Source organism: Haliotis asinina, chromosome 3, assembly GCF_037392515.1.
Source record: "Haliotis asinina isolate JCU_RB_2024 chromosome 3, JCU_Hal_asi_v2, whole genome shotgun sequence".
Classification (NCBI taxonomy): Eukaryota; Metazoa; Mollusca; class Gastropoda; order Lepetellida; family Haliotidae; genus Haliotis; species Haliotis asinina.
Genome location: NC_090282.1, coordinates 12,470,139 through 12,487,866, shown reverse-complemented (window position 1 = coordinate 12,487,866; position 17,728 = coordinate 12,470,139). Strand labels below are relative to the sequence as shown.

At 40.5% G+C, this 17,728-nt stretch overlaps 1 protein-coding gene across 1 annotated transcript; it reads left to right on the top strand.

Moving 5' to 3' along the window:
- Positions 1-2,876: 2,876 nt before the first annotated feature.
- Positions 2,877-15,717, top strand: LOC137277486 (calcium-activated chloride channel regulator 1-like). The gene is made up of 14 exons (XM_067809224.1): positions 2,877-3,219; positions 4,107-4,283; positions 5,596-5,716; positions 6,210-6,499; positions 7,948-8,223; positions 8,711-8,941; positions 9,461-9,647; positions 10,096-10,208; positions 10,446-10,571; positions 10,909-11,013; positions 11,543-11,816; positions 12,069-12,233; positions 13,222-13,431; positions 14,174-15,717. Exons 1-14 carry the CDS (start codon positions 3,064-3,066, stop codon positions 14,599-14,601), a joined length of 2,859 nt encoding a protein of 952 aa, XP_067665325.1. The 5' UTR covers positions 2,877-3,063; the 3' UTR covers positions 14,602-15,717.
- The last annotated feature ends 2,011 nt before the right edge of the window (positions 15,718-17,728 follow it).

Here is a 17,728-nt window from a genome sequence, read left to right as displayed (position 1 = left end):
ATTAAGAAAACATACAGTGCCTAACTGTTCTTTTCTGGAGTTGTTCGGAGAGTGCTATTCAGCAGTACTTTTTGGACTGGAATTGGCGCTATATAAATGTTTTCGTCTTGACGATGATGATATACAGAACCTGGCACAATTGGAAGCTGTTTTACACGAGAAATGGCGTTGACTGTCCCTTTAAGGATCAGGAGGCTGGAAGGGGGAATGAGGAGAAGCGTGTCGGCTGTCACACACTCACATGGAGGTTACACTTGGTATTGATCTTGAATCATGTAATGCACCAATATATTCATCAATAAACACTCCATGGCAATGCATGTACAGACATGGTTATGTATGGTGAGTGTTCATCACCTATGATTGCTAAAATACAGGACGTGCTCAATGAAGTTCCTTGTGTACAAAACTCTGACGTTGATTTCACAAAACATATGTCATGTCAAATCATGACGGCATATTCTGCATCATCACATCACAATCATAACATCTTTCTACTAATACTGACGAAACCGTATGATATTATGTTAACGTACCATAGCAACAGAACAAAAACAACTTTATACTGCAGACATATTTGAATACATACTCTCTGTAAAGCATCACCATCGTCAACAATTATGATGGATAAACTTTTACTTTTCATACCTGAAAATATGAGTGTTAGGTGTTGGCACTCCCGGCATACAGGCTAGACAGACCGGGCCACGTCTCAGCATTGCTTGCTATTCCTTTGCGAGAATTACTGATAATACTATAATACTATCTTATAATACTAATAATTACGTAAGAACAGTTTCTTTGTATTCTACACCTGCACGTTGTGTTCTATCGTTATGAAACATAGCTGAAATCACCTCTAGCTTCTGTATTAGAACAATCACGAACAATTGCGGTAACTCTTAACCAGGGAAAGCATTTATGACCGTATAATATCCCGATGTTAGGGGTTTTCTACGATGTTGGGCAAAAACGTAATTATTATCTATAATATCATCGAAAGTTTTTATTGTACTACCCGTGCACGATAAAGGACATATGCAACTATTTCACACAAAAATATCAAGTGTTTCCTTCAGTAATAGCGTTGATGACATAATATCGGCGAAACTCCCACAGTTCGCCACGTTCGGGTATTTCGTATGTGTTTTCAACGATGAGACTGTTCCCTCTACACTGGGCGAGAGAGTGTTTCGATCACGGCGCTTCGTATTTATATATTGCCGGTCATTGTTTTGCGCCGCATCAACCATTCATAGAGGGGCATTAGGTGGTTACTGTCGTTGCATTCCCTTCATTGTTTGTAATTGTGGATGGGGTAGCACAATAGCGTTCGCTCGTCACCCCGCAGACGCGGGTTCGATTCCCCTCTTAGGTACAATGTATGAAGCTCATTTTTGTTGTCCTCGATCGTGGTATTGCTGGAATACTGGTAAACGCGGCGCAAACGTGAGCTCACTAACTTATTGTTTGTAAGTTACTGTTTACGGAGCGGTTGGTAACCAAAACGTTTTAGATTTTCCGGTGAAGATATAGGTTCCATTCTGCACATGTGACGACCATATATTAATTCCCTGCTATCGCTTCTGGAATGGGTAAAACATATTTTCATTGTTATATGTCTTTGTGATGTGACCCATCAACATAAATATCTCATCGTAAACTATATTAAAATGAACAAATTAATCACATAATGTTGATTAGACAGTTATCGATCTCTGAAAAAAGAGAAGAAAATCTTAATCCACTTTATTTACAAACACATGTTATAGATTGCTGTCACTATATTTGTCACTATCAGGTTACATCATGAACACAATGGTCAGTGTTAACTGTTGTGAAATATACTTTCAATAAAAAGCTTAGACTAAGTGAAAACACCCACTATACGTTATGTATATATATTTGTTACATCAGTTGTTGATTTTTCCACTAACTTGGAGGAAACAACTGCAGATCATATACAGATGGTATGCTCGAGGCTCATGCATGGAATTACATGATAACATGTACAAATATGGTTGTGAACAGCTGCGTTTTGGTTTAACGTTTTGTTGAGATTCGTTCATGAACTCATGACAATAATATTTTCAACGTTACGAATTTGTTTCACAATACATCAGCTCTTGTGTAAACAGTACCTTTAACGGTATGAATTATTTAAATATTTTGCAACATTTAGCATGTACACACACACATACACATACACACACACACACACACACACATACACACACACACATACATACACACATACATACACATATACATACATACATACATACATACATACATACATACATACATACATACATACATACATACATACATACATACATACATACATACATACATACATACATACATACATACATACATACATACATACATACATACATGGTAATGGTTCATGGTAAGTCAAGGACAATATTCATATTCTTATTCTGAGGATGTATATCCGCCACACGACACACTGGTAGTTAATACTCTTGTGTTTTACCACACATTGTAGATGACCCGGTACAGACATATGTCACCAAGCAAACACATATGATGCCTCTCAAAGAAGTATGCCTCTCTACAGATGTATGCTACCGAGCTTACAATAAAACAGCCGTGTTAACGAAAGGCATACGAACGTCATGGATTACCAATCGAACAGCAAATTTCAGTTTTTCGGAAGAGGTGTTTGTACTACAACAAGTCGAAGAAACGTAGAAGCCTCGATCAGGATCATGAAGCTGTCACATTAGATAGGGATGAAAAAAAGCCGCCATGTAAGTGATCTAGGCGCGTCGCTTGGATGCTTCCAGTAACATGTATCTGCTGCTCAGCGAACTGTGTACCTCACAATTAAACCTTTTCAAAAGACACATATTTCTGCGCGATAGAATAGCCTTCTCGGTATTCTGGGGCCCCGAGTGTATATATAGTGTGAGCATCACTAGCACTTTTTCAAACTCTTCATCCTGAATAGCAGTCTACCCAACGGGTCAAGTACATCAATGGCACAGGGGTGCAACTAACAACAAGTGTGCTTCGTTCACACAGACGCTGTCTGACATGGGAGTGCATGGACGGATATACTGGGTGGTGGTGTTGACCTTATGCATCGGGGCCGATGTCGTAGCCGTGACGTTTGAAAACAATGGCTACGATCTACTGGTGGCTATCCACAGAAATGTTACACAGGATCCGCGGATGATCACACAGCTGCAGGTGCGTTGTACACATTCGTGGTAATGTGCTATGAAGTCCTGATGGAGACACATACCTTATATTACTCCTTCTGTTGATGTGTTTCTACGTAAACACTATGACTGTTTCGTAGATACAGGTGTGTACACAGGGTGACATGTTAACACTATGATTAGTCAGTAGATACATGTATGTACACAGAGTGACATGGCAACACTATCAGTAGTATGTAGATACATATGTCTACACAGAGTGACATGTCAACACTGTGACTAGTCCATAGACACAGGTGTGTAAACAGAGTGACATGGCAACACTATCAGTAGTATGTAGATACATATGTCTACACAGAGTGACATGTCAACACTGTGACTAGTCCATAGACACAGGTGTGTAAACAGGGTGACATGGCAACACTATCAATAGTATGTAGAGACACGTGACTACATAGGGTGACATGTCAACACTATGACTAGTCCATAGACACAGGTGTGTAAACAGGGTGACATGGCAACACTATCAGTAGTATGTAGAGACACGTGACTACATAGGGTGACATGTCAACACTATGACTAGTCCATAGACACAGGTGTGTAAACAGGGTGACATGGCAACACTATCAGTAGTATGTAGATACATGTGACTACATAGGGTGACATGACAACATTAAAAGTAGTATGTAGATTCAGGTGACTACAAAGAGTGACATGACAACAATATGAGTAGTATACACATAGTATAGCCTATACTGAGCGACGGTATAGGGCGCTATGTAACATGTAAGTATTACTGAAGCCTTGAACAAGGTATATGTTTTCATGTTTTTACATTTTGTCCAGAAGCATCTAAAATGTGATGTGTATTTATAGATACAAAGGGGCTATAGATCCATTAATAATTTTTTTCAGAGCATGTTTACTTCTGCCTCGAATTACCTGTACACAACAACCCGGAAGTACACCTACATTAGACGTGTGACCATCTTAGTACCAGACTCGTGGACCAAAGATCCAAGCTGGAATGACGAAGGGGAGATAACCTTTACTGATGCAGATGTTAGGGTGGATTCACCCCACCCTCTACAGGTAGTTTTTGAGAGTAATTACTAATGAGGGCATTTATATATCATATTAAGTTTGTCATTTTCATCTCCATACCAAACGATACCATTCTTCTCTATGTCAGCTAAAATAATGTTATATACTGTCGCAACTGGCGATTGGGCTTCAGTAACCCTACCGTCAATTACCCGTTGATTATGGTCTTCCTACATTGTCCGTGAGGATGCTAATTCCAGGAGTGAGAGGTGGGACGACCAGGGCTCCTAACTAACCGCATTACATTCATATACTGGCACAGATACATTAATAGATAAACTCAACACTAAGTATACTCACATAGGTTCTACTCTATCTCAGTTCATCTCTCTGAATGCAAGTTCACCTATGATAGGATAGGCACATACCACACGGGGCATCTTAGTACCGTGGACAAGCTTCCGTCAGTAAAATAAGCGCACCACTCGCTCAGAGCCAGCCTGTACTTTTATATGGTTCGATCTTGGCCTGATCTTGATCATATGTTTCAGCTAATTGGTTTGATTCGTTAATCCTGTGTCCGACCTTGCCGTCATGAATATTGTGTCTCGTGATCATTGAGCACGTCTCACCTCTTTTAATTAATTTCTTATTCCAATGTAAGATCAATATGTTGTTTTTTTCACGACAAATGAGCTCTGTTTATCTTTTCATGGCTTACAGCTAGTCGCCATTTTCTCGAAACTTTCTCCATATCGAGACTAGTCGTTATGACTTATAAACAAACGTGCAACTCTAAATGAAGAATCTGATCTCATTCTCTCATGGTTTCAGTGATACATTTTCCCCTATAACAATACTGTTTTGTACGGTGATTTCCCTCTCCCTGTTATGTGATGGTGCTAGTGTTAAGACACAGCAGCTAAAACAATGATTATTGTAATCTGTGGAATAGCGATTAAGACATAGTACTATATCTTGCATCCCGACTACTTGCAACGATTGTGTAGTTCATCAGCAATACCAATCGTATGCATCCGCTAATTATTCGGCGTGCATCGACTCACTCGTAAAGTGACTGATATATTATGCGTAAGTGCGTGAGTTAAGGTTTGCACTCCATGCAGCAAGTATTCCAGAATATCACGACCGGGAATACTAGGAGAGGGCTTCACACAGTGTACCCAATTATGAAACAGAAGATTCCATATTTTGGCCATGTGATCAGGGTCATGTAATAAGTCAGCAGTCTTTCCAAAATCGATTTTTTTGGAAAGGGCTCCTTCTAAACAGACATTCTTACATACTATCATATAGTGTATTATTAATTTGACACAGCAATTCTGCCCTACGTTCACAGGGCTACACTCCGTACACGTTTCAACCAGGGCAGTGTGGGGAGCCAGGGCGTTACATCCTCCTCACGCCCAACTTTGTGTTGGACAAAGACAACGACCGTGACATCAATTATGGGGATGCAGGTAGGTGTAGTGTTACCCCTGAGAACCTACAATGAATTGAAAAACGAGCACTCCAGCAATCATTTTTGTTAATTAATCGTATCTGATATTCTCAACAGTTGGCTTCCTCCTACACTTACTGCATAATTGCCCATATCCATTGCTGCTGTTTGTTTACCCCTCTTTTCATACATACCCCCTTCTTCTCTAACTTAATCCCTGCTATCTGGCTAAAAGTCGGTCCTGTGGTGAATTGCATTACTCTTGCTTGACAACGGTTTAAGAATCTATACCAAAGTGCCACATCATAATGTAATATAGAAGTTGTTAGTTACCCATGAAAGTATCGTACCTTTCTTATCATTTATCAGCTTTAAAACGTCAATCAAACAGATCACAGTGTGCCTCATTTGTTGTTTATCAAGCGAAGGTATATGACACATTATGCACACGTTATTATGTTTAATATACGCCGCACTCAGATTTTTTCATGATTTTGCTTCCCAATACGAAGGGCGTGTTCTGGTGCACGAGTTCGCCCATCTTAGATTTGGCGTCTTTGATGAGTACGGCATCCCCGGTAGCCGCCAGCACCCAGTGTACTATGTAGATGACACGGGGACGACCGTTCGCGGCACTGCCTGCTCCAACGACATCACGGGGGACTTTGTCAATGAGGTGAAAGACTCCAGATGCGATCCTGTCGACGGCAAGGATGTGGTGAATAAAGATTGTAAATTTCTCCCGAACGTCTTCATCAACACGGCAACATCTTCCGTCATGTATGCCCAGTTCTTGGAAAAGGTAAACAGATTGACTTTTGATGATTTAAATTCCAGATTAAATCTGTGATTATAGTGTTTTTCCAGTTTTATAATTTGACTCAGTTGTTGATTCCAGAAAGAGTCTTCCGAAACACATATACGTGTTTGTAACAGTAAATTAAATAGATGACTCTGGCACCACCGTTGGAGACGGAAGGCCCTAAGGTCCACAGCCGACTAAAAACACTCGGATTCTCAACCCTTGTTTTCTGCAGATCCTCATGACGACCACGACTTCATCCCCAATAACTAAGAGTATTATTTCCATATAAAAATAGACTAAGGAGCAAAAGAATATTCACAGGTTGTGTTTCTTCCAGTAAGATAAAAATAACAAAACCTTTGATGTAATAGGAAATGTATATTGAATACACATGTTTTATCAGCAAAAGACATTGTAACAATAAACAGCGACGTAGAGATGACCACTGCAGACGGTATGTACGATGCTGGAGTCACCGACTGTCGATTGGACCACATGCTAACAGCACGACGTCGTCTGGTCTCTGTGAATCCCTCACATGATAACTGGATGATGTGGCAGCTGATGACTTCACTGTCAACATCCGGTTGCGCAGGTGAATAACCTTCTTGGGATGTTGTGACTCCGGGTCGTCCATTTCTGGGTCGATTACATGTCTGGTCTGATATACTGAAATGGTTAAACAGTCAAATTATGGGTTTGTCTAGTGCAATGTGGCTGTTGGAAATACCCCGTGTATTCTTGTAGCCCGTTCCCGTTGCGCCGACGTTAACATTGGATGTTCTCGTGAGACTTTTGTCAAATGATTGTTCAGTCTTCACGACAAACATTTTTATACCCATTGTGCGAAAGTGTGCTCGTGCATGGGACGATAATCACAATTTAGCGAAACTTCACGCAAAACACGTTCAGATGTTGCTGGTTGCATTTTGGCAAGTGAGACATGATGGTTGCGTTTTATACAATCAATGTTCTTCAATAAGTTTACTAGTTAGAACGCATATTTGGGATGGTAGCAACAGTTACACCTGTGTATTGTCTTTTGCTCGTCAGTTTATATGGCCTACACATTCTGATCAGCACCACAACTTATTAGGGTTCTGAGGCATGCAGCTATTTAACATTTCAGCACTGCATGTCATCCATCGCAATGTTGCCGGTCATTGCTTTTATATAAATCATTATCTGTCATTTGATCATTTATGTGCCAGTGCCATTTAGCTGGAATATCTGGGTGCTAATATCAGCTACATTACGTTTATTTCGCTCCTAAGTCGCTCGCCAAGAAACGACACAAGCAAATGCCCTTGAAACCATCAACTATCCTGTAAGAAAATATACATTACTTGTGTCATTGCTTCTTTTTTTGCAGTTCCAGTAGTCAGAAGAATCACGTTCAGAATACATTATATTTCCAAAAACTGACATAACCTTTTACCTTCTAGGTGATTCACTTTTGTGAAAGTGACCCTGAGAGTGGTAGAATGGACTTGATTCATAACCCTAATGCCCCAAACAGGCATAACAAAATGTGCAATGGAAGGGGAACTTGGGACGTCATCAGGGAACATACAGACATAAAGGGAAGTAACCCCGTGGACATTAGTGACCGAGCCCCACAGTTCAGTATTGTCTATCGCCAGAGAGGGGCGGTTGGCAACACAACCATTTGTGGAGGTAGAATTGTTCTTGTGTTAGATCTCTCGAGGTCAATGATAGAGGTAAGTAACCATTTGACGCATCATACTGAATTGAAAGTCCTAGTGAAAGTACGCGATTATGATAAACTTGAGATGGCTCAGGACCAAATGTGAAAACTTGAAAGAGTATGCCTTGTACAAGGCTTCAGTAATACTTAAGAATGTTACATGGCAGATATGCAAATGTTATGCTTTGTGTGAGAAGGACTAGATAAATGTTTATAACAAACATTCAGTGCACGACCGTCTTAACACGCCACACTCCACAATTTGCATGTGCCACACAAAATTCGAGTTAAATTGCTAAATGTTATGTTATAAGATGGGTTTGGCTGGAATGAAACGAAAGAAAGTAAATTAGGGACAAAATGTACCAGAACAGAAACTGTTAAAGATTGATTACACAAATACAATCGTTCGTTGGCACTTGGTGTTTCTATGTAATCGCTTTGTATATTAACAAAACAGACATTTAAAATTAAACGATACGTCCATGACTCCGTGACAGAATTCCAGATACTTCAGACTGCGGCAAATAGCTGATCGAATCATCAGGGACATTCTACCTGTAGGCACAGAAGTAGGGATTGTGGTGTACTCGTCTTCCGCCAGAATCTGGGCCAACATGCGAGTCATCACATCCCCTGCAGACAGACAGATGCTGGCACAAAGTCTGCCGGACAAAAGACACTATGGTGGTGCTACGGCTATAGGCTTAGGTCTTCTAAAAGCCATTGAGGTACAAATGTTTGCGTTTTCTTATAGACATGAAACTGGCTTTTATGCTCACAAGCAGGTTTGTGAAACTTTCATCACGTTAAAGGCAGCTTTAATAGAGTTAAAGGGTAAGCGAGTTAATATTAATTAACACACAGTCCAACAACTTGGATAAAAAATCACTGTTTCTCTATTACGGAGACCGAAACTGAAAGAGTGATTGATTCAGTTATAAAGATATAAAGTCGGCCCCGCAATATTTCAGCCATATCGTAGCAAATAGAAGTTCTAAAGGCAGAATACATATTACATATAATATATAAAACCCTGTCAACGAAGGACAAAAAGGTACCACATTATTACAAAATGATTTAAAACTTGCTAGCAAATGTCTTTAAAAGTAAAAAAAAAACTAGTTTTGGACAATACAAAGGAAAAATAGGCATTTAAACCACGGAAAGAAGGTTGTGGCATAGTTGCCATGTTTCAGAATGCGGTGTGAACATGGGACAAACAATGATAATATGTTTTACGTATCTAGATGCTGAACGGCACGGGGAAATCGACAGAGAATGGACGAATATTCCTCGTCACTGATGGAGTGGAAAATATTAGGCCGTATGTGAACGAGATCTTCTCCGATATTACGAGATCGAAGGTTGTTGTGCATACAATGGCCTATAGTGATACTGCTGCAAAAGTCCTACAAAGACTGTCAACAGTTACAGGTAAGCACAAAGTGGAATACATTGCTGAAAGTGCCTGATGAGTGAGTGATAGTGTTTAGGTCCACGCCGCTTTTAGATATATTCCAGTAACATCCCGGCGGTGGACACTTGAAATGGACTTCACTCGTTGAACACACCGGGAAACGAACCCAGGTGTCCAGCGTGACGAAGGCTTTGAACACTTGGAACACTAGGCTAATCCACCGCCCCTTGCAAGTGACAGGAGGCACGTTTATATTATCCCAGACAACCTGAATATCATGGATTTCATGGCATTGCTGTTTGTAGCAGAGGGTAAGTATTCAGTTCCATTGGGAACCCAGTCAACCTGGATATCATGGGTGTTTAATGACATTGCCGTATGAGTCAGGAGCGAAGTATTCATTTCTTCTTAGGAAACTAGATATCTTAAATGGAATGGATTCTGTGATGCTGTTTCCCTGGGCAGGTGGCCAGTATTCTTTCTTTGACGAGTCGTCCGGTTCAACAGCTCTTGCCGGGGCTGCTGAGCGACTTCTGAAAGACCTCAGCCTCTGCGACGAGGACGATGATGAAATTGAGGTAATTTAACCACCTAGAATGTGATGTAAACAATTCCGTTCCATTAAATTCTACATTTGTTTAGTTAAGCTTATATTCTTAAACCTAATTGCAATTCAAAAAAAAAAAGAAGAAAAAAAATCTTATCGATTAGGTGAGGTGCGGTGGTCAGGTATTGTTTTGCTGTACTTGTTTGTTGACAACAGCATTCAGTTATTTTCCAGATATTCGTGATTGCTCAAAGCTTTTTTTTTCAAGATCGATCGTCGCGCATTTGTTCTAACGTCAACACAAACGACAGTCATCAGAATACTTGTGATTGACTCCACCGTCGGTAACAACACGCGTTTCATCTTTACCTTGTCAAAGGATGCGGAAACCGAGGTGAATTGGAGATATTTGTGAACTAAGACCGTGTCATGGTTTTAATAATCAAGAAGTAACGATCGTGGCAAGATGTAAGAAAGGATACTCAATTTCCAAGCAAACCAATCATATCTGTTTGAAACCTCCAAGTTAATTAAATGCAGCTAAACCGACATATGATGACACGTTTCTTTGACGCACATTTCACCCGAACACTTTCTCCTTATATCGGTACACTGATCCTCCCGAAGTATTAAATGACTTCGGATTAACGAAATTCAAAACGTCGCCCGTCTTTTACTTAACACCGGGTTGCTCATTGTACTTACAATACTTACGCCATCATTCCCCATAGATCAAAATTGGAGATCCGTCCGGGGTTATTTATGATTCGAATTCAAAAGAGTACAGCAAGGATGAGACTTTAAACATCAAAAGATTCCATTTCCCATTGGCGAAGGTAAGTCAAAAGGAAAACAAACGTATTGCATAATTCCATCTTCAATCATTCTAACATTCACCACCTTTTGTGTTATTAGTACATGATAATACTTACGAATATTACGAAGCTATTTTCAAACAGTAAAGTAGTAATACATGAAATATATTACCTAGCCTACCACGGGAGAATGAAATGCATTTTTGTTTATCTAATGTCACTTTTTGTAACTGCATGTTGCGTCAGATTCCAATAGTACCGGTTCCGGGTATGACACCCCTGTGAAGCATACCTTCAGAAATGCAAGATTGGAAAGAGTCTTTCCAGATTCAACATTGATTTAGTCATAAAATCACTCTGCTGCATCTTCGGTATTTAGGTTAAAAATGTTGTAAACATGTCGTTTCCACTATTGTTTTTATACTGTGTCCATGATGTAACATCTCTTTCTCGGATTTGGCCAACTGATTTCAAAGTCTGTCCTGGGATGATACAGTGAGATATGTCTTGATGTAACTGCACCGCGTGATGTCGTAACGTTTACTCTTAGGTGGGAACATGGACGTATACAGTAAAACGCACCTCTAACACGGACGAGAGCATAACGGCCGTGGTGACTTCGCGCCCACGGGTGGGCATCCTGCCCTTCAAGGTGGAGACCTGGACCAGTTCTAAGACTTATGACTACTCAGGAGGTCGTAGTGGAGTCGTCGCTTACGCTTACGTTCACCAGGGATACGCTCCAATCATCAACGCCTCAGTTGAGGTGGAGGTATCTAGACCTGGAGACACACTGAACGTTACTCTCCGTGATGATGGGATACGTGAGTACTGTGTCTTTTCACATGCTTACCTTCCATAATATTTTCTTGTCCAGTGCAGCCACGAGGGTCACCTGATCTATTTCTACCACGCTGTCTATGACAAAAGCTGTATTAATGTTTACGGATATATGAGATATTTCTTTACTAAATGCTTCAGATTGGTTAACGAAGTATAATTGTATTACTGAGGATGTTCATATTCTATCAGTTACTGTCAGAGCAAAGTTACGTAGGATGGTTCTTTTTTGACAGTCCCTGACAACACAGCCAATGACGGCGTTTACAGCAACTACCTGCTCGGCTTCAAGTCCAACTCCCGTTACTCTATGGAGGTGAGGGTGGAGTCGGTGGATGGACAGACAGTCATCATCAAAGCTGGAACCGCCCTGCCTGGCAGAACACTCTCTGTGTATCAGAGTAAGTGTTATCTTTCAACAAGCAATGTATGCCCTACATATCCGCCATATTTGTCCAGTTATATCACAGCACAGCAGTCTGCTTAATACTGGACGTGCGCCTGAAGTGATGCAGGTATCAAACCTTTGTTGAAATACTCAAGCATGGGTACTGGTGCTGAACAACCCCCAAGCATAATCTGGACGAAACGAGATTCGAGCCCAGGAGCACGTGTTTACTGGCCAAGGTACGACACCGCGGATCCGCAGAAGACTAGATCTCCAATGTCCATTTACCATATAAAAGTAGTACACAAACTGAATCGGTTTGAAGACATGTGTACTTGAGTTTTCGTAAACCATTTGTCCAGTTACTCCCCTTAACCTACCTTGGATCTGCCGATCTTGGCACGTAATTTCATTTTGATTTTGATTTCATGTCCCATATTAGCAAATGAATTCCAGCTATACCAAAAGCGTCTTGGCTTGAACTTGTGATCATGAGCTGTCACTCCACGATGTCACTGAACTACGGCTTTTTCTGTCCAGTTACACCCGTTTAAAGTACCAATCTTGTATACTTCATCACTCGCGAAATCAGTCATCCCCATCATGGCTGATGTTGAGTTTTGGGTCATATTTCAACGTTTCATGCGATTTCTATTGCTTAAAGGAATGTTGCTTAACGGCGATCCAAAAGCTATACGACACTTGACTGTAATAATATATTCAACGACCACTGAAGGATACAAATGCTCCATATCTTACCGCTCGACTCAGATGAGATTGATTCAGGAGCTAAGCCGCGAGGTTTGCGGCACACTGTTCAGGATGTTGGCTATATATATGCATGGTAATTTAGGGTTGTGTACTTTATGGTAATTTAGGGTATTTTATGGCAACTTAGTGGTATTTTTATGAGTGATATTTTGTCAGTGGATTGATGAAAAAAAATCATTATTCACAATGTCATTATATATATATATATATATTGTTACATTTCCTTCTAGACACAACACCACCTGTGAGATATGAAAGGATAGAAGCTTTCAGCAGAACAGCTTCTCCAGATGCCATAGATATATCTGGATATAACTCCTCAGTTGACCAGCTCGATCCAGGACGTGTCACCGACCTTGATATTGATATACAAAACATTCTCAATCAGACCGTGACCTTGACTTGGACTGCTCCAGGGGATGACCTGAATATCGGAAAAGGTGAGGAGCATGTGAACTGACGTAAAGGTAATTGTGCTTCACAAATAGATCAATTGAAAGAAATTGAAATTAGATGCATGGTAAGGAAGACACCTCCTCAAATTCAAATTTAACCATGTTATCCTCAAACTTCTGATGTAGAACGTTTGTTTGAATCATGGTATTTCCACACGTATAGCAATAGCCATGCAGTGCCGTGTGACTTACTTGTAAAACAACGACGTGCTGATGATGCAACGGGGAATGGCATCTCTATCACAACGCATCATCTATTTGATGACAACATCTTCAGCAGGGCAGTTTTCATGCCATAACATGGCTGATCATGTACAACTATATTTGGTTGGTGCATCTGAGAAACTATGCTTGTCGTAAGAGGCGACTAACGGGATCGGGTGGTCATGCTCGTTGACCTGGTTGACACATGTCATCGGTTCCCAATTGAGCAGATCGATGCTGATGTTGCTGATCACTGGATTGTCTGGTCCAGACTCGATTATTTACAGACCGCCTCCATATAGCCGAAACATTGCTGAGTGCGGTGTAAACCTAAACTCACTCACTCACTGTAATTGTATTTTCATTGGAACAGTAATTACCCCATTTTATACGAAGCGCGGATAATATTTCTGTTGGTATACTTCTTGTATACGTCTGGTATACGTCTTTTATACATAATGTCAACATGTGGTTAACCATGTATTATAAAATATGATTCATTCATGGAACTTGTTCAATGCAGTTGCAAAATATGAGTTGCGGGTTGCGGTGACGTTTGCGAGCCTCAGAAGTAACTTCACAGAAGCTTCGATGGTTAAGAAGGAAGATTTAGTCACCGGAAGCATGAGCCCACTTCCGGCAGGATCGCAGCAAATGGTCACGTTCCGGCTACCAAACAACTGGTCGAGTGATTTCTACGTTTTTGGACTAAAAGCGTTCGACGAAGCCAATCGCCAGTCAGAGTTGTCGAACCTTCGTTCCATCACCTTACAGCCTCTGACCATTCCTCAACCAAATCCTGCCCCTGACGAACCCGCCAGTGGTCACACCAACTTCTTGATATGGGTCGGAGTAGGCTTGGGAGCTGCAGTCGTTGTTGCAGTTGCACTGATTGTCATAGTGATCTGTATTTACACAAGGAAATCTAAACCTAAGGAAAGTCCGATATAAGGTTCTTTGGCGAAAGTGATGATTCTTTTTTTCTTTTCTTTTTCTAAAGTTCACGTAATTAATAAGACACGATACTTTTTGCAATATGCATATTTTCTTTTGCTTTTGTTTCTTAATATAAATTCTTTCAGAATACTGAGAACACGTTATCATCATATTTGTTTGTCTGATGATTGTCTTGTGGCATTCCACCGTTGTCATTTATGGCGATATGCCATGAAATCAAAACAGGCTTGGTTAGAAAGAAGTGGTTCTATGACTACATGAAATTTACTCTCGGTGTGTCGTGATGACCAGTTTTCCAGCAGAGCTCTTTGCTTGGATGCAGTGAGTTCACCTGAATTGTGAAACAGATGGCTTTCTAGCTGGTCAGCTTTAGTCATTAACAGAGACAATCATAATATATCAATACACGTGATCCAATTGTGTGGGCGTAATGCAGCCGCTGAATTCTTAGGAATGAAGTTTCTGCTTTCTGTAAGTTAAATTCTGAGACATTATTTTGCTATTGTTGGGTGAGTAATAAATAGAAACTCGTGGGTGGTTTGGTATCTGACAAGCGAAAACTGATACCAACACCATTCACGAGTTTCATATATGTGATATTACAACAGCATGTAATTGCTAACATAGTTGGATGAGGCCAGGTCGGAAGAGGGATAAAAAACTAGCACGGACCTTGAAACCAGTAAACAGGAGCTGTAGCTTGATCAATTCTTCGTAGGTCTATGGTATATAGTATCCTGGGTCTCTGTTGGTGAAGAGTTTGTGACGTCGGATATTTCGATGGCGTTCGAAATTTTCATTCGTCCAGATTCACAGTGGACACGACTTCAAGGTTGTCAAACTGTATTTCATGTGTAGGCAATGAAATCAGATAATTCAGTTTACAAATTTAACCAGCAGATTTGGTCCAATGTCATTTGTTCATACGACATGAACTGTTTAACGATGATTGGCTTTATTTCTTGCTCTTCCAACATTTACGTATCATTCGCATTGTACATTCATCATGACACGTTTACTGTTTCTTCCATTGTCTCCCGCAGTAATATTCATATAAGCTGATGCTTGTTACCATTTCTTTCTATTGGAAATATATATGTTTAAATCAAACTAGTCTTGCTTCTGTTAACAGCACCAAAACATGGTCAGGATATTGTCAGAATCGGCGTCGTGTAGTACCCCCCAAAAATCCGTTTCCGTGCATTTTTCTACACTTTTATGACAGCTTTTCCAAGGGTATACCTACAGAGTTTTGCTTGATGCAAAACTGTCGTAATATTTCACAAAGTACTAAGGAAACAAATATAATGTTGCGTTTTATACAGACTGTGTATAGCTCCGACTATCAAAATGGGTTATCTTGAACATGGTGTAAGTGACGAAGGGTAGTTGTGACCAGTATTACTGTTTGACTAATATATTTGCGGTTGCGTTTAGTGTTAGTTACATCCTTTTTGGAATTTCAGTGTATTAACGCCTTTACAAATGTGTTAATTTGATATTTTAAGTATATACATGTAAGCATGTCCTACCCATAGTGAGTAAGTTCAGTTTTGCGTAGTTTTTAGCAATATTCCAACAATATCACGACAGGGTATTCCAGAAGATGGCTTCACAGATTGTACCCTTGTGAGGAATCGAACCCGAGTATTCGGCGTGACGAACGACCGCTTTAACCGTTAAGCTACACCCATCGCATACGCTTTTTGTTCAATGATATTTTCATATGTTTACCGTCCTAAGCTGAAGAAACATTTCACTGGAACAAGCATTGAGTACAGTTTGTCTGAACACCACAGATATCGATCAGATGAACTGCTGGGCAATACAGTACAGTACAGTCCTTGGGCAAATCATAAGAAAACGTGATTTTGTTCGCACGTGCTATTAATGCCGTAACAGTGTGGGACACGGTCCATGGTGGTTGTCAGTGGTATAACTATTATAGGCTCACAAGGCCAGACCCATCATCAGTGGAGTCAAAACGAGCACTTGGAATGTCTCAGATGGTGGCTCCATACAGTCATATTGCTGTAGAAAGCAAACCATCAACAGACTAATGGGCCACTTCAGCCTGACTGGCCAGGTATCTTATAATCCCAGAAGTGTAATATCGACTTCATCGTCTATGTAGGGCTAGTATCATAAGCCGTATGGAACGTTGTATTATGGGTACTCTCTCTATGGGTACTCTCTCGGACCGATGAACTGCAATCTAACTCGAAAACCCATACACTTAACGTACTCGACGAAACGCCGATCATAGTCAAAACCAACCATGTGAGGGTTTTGCGGCGTTTTCGTCCTAAAATTAAATAATCTGTTTAAGAATCTATCATTACAATTTTGACACAGTTCACCGTTTGGTACGAGGGAAGAGTGCAGAGAAGTACAAGTGCTGAGAAAGTTATTTATTCATTAACCTGTGCTGTGCTGTCTCCATGCTTTCTCGCACACCTGTCTGTGACTTACTTCCTTGTTGATCCTTTGTGCTTAATCTGTTTACGACACGACACACTGGTGTTCTGATGTAGCAACATTTCATCACAGTCCACTGGTTCTCAAAAGCGTTCTTAGAAGGATCAGAAAGTCATGCATGTAGAGTGTGGGATTAAATGAGCGACGGGTCATCGCTATTGACAAAACTGCTTTGAAATTCTAGCACAGTTCAAACGCTCAGACATGTGCAGTTTGCACATCGTATTTAAAAAGAAGTCATGGGTTAGTACTGTACATACATCTTTGTCCATATACAGCTCCCTCTTATCGAACAATCTTATCTGAGTACAAACGCCAATCGACAAGTTGCAAAAATATGACATAAAACACTTCCAAAACCACGTATCTTACATGAATCAAATATATATAATCTCTTTAAGATTCTTCATTCCGAATCCTCATTTCAAAATCGATTGCTCAAGTATTGTTTTGACTGTATCAGCTTTTATTTTTACGCATTTCCTGGTCCCCGCTTCGACGATCACGAATGATCATGAGGGGGATACTCGCTCATGACCTTTCATAGCGCAGAATCGCTCTTCAGTAACCAGTGCTTGTCGTAAGAGGCCACTAACGGGATCTGTGGTTCAGGATCGCTGACATGGTTGACACATGTCATCGT

What these genes read in the sequence shown, in the direction of transcription:
- LOC137277486 (XM_067809224.1), top strand. Translation starts at nt 3,064, where the DNA reads ATGGGAGTGCATGGACGGATATACTGGGTGGTGGTGTTGACCTTATGC. An exon ending in TCTCGAGGTCAATGATAGAG is followed by an intron (nt 8,224 to 8,710) that starts GTAAGTAACCAT and finishes ACTCCGTGACAG; the next exon opens with AATTCCAGATACTTCAGACT. An exon ending in GTCTTCTAAAAGCCATTGAG is followed by an intron (nt 8,942 to 9,460) that starts GTACAAATGTTT and finishes TTACGTATCTAG; the next exon opens with ATGCTGAACGGCACGGGGAA.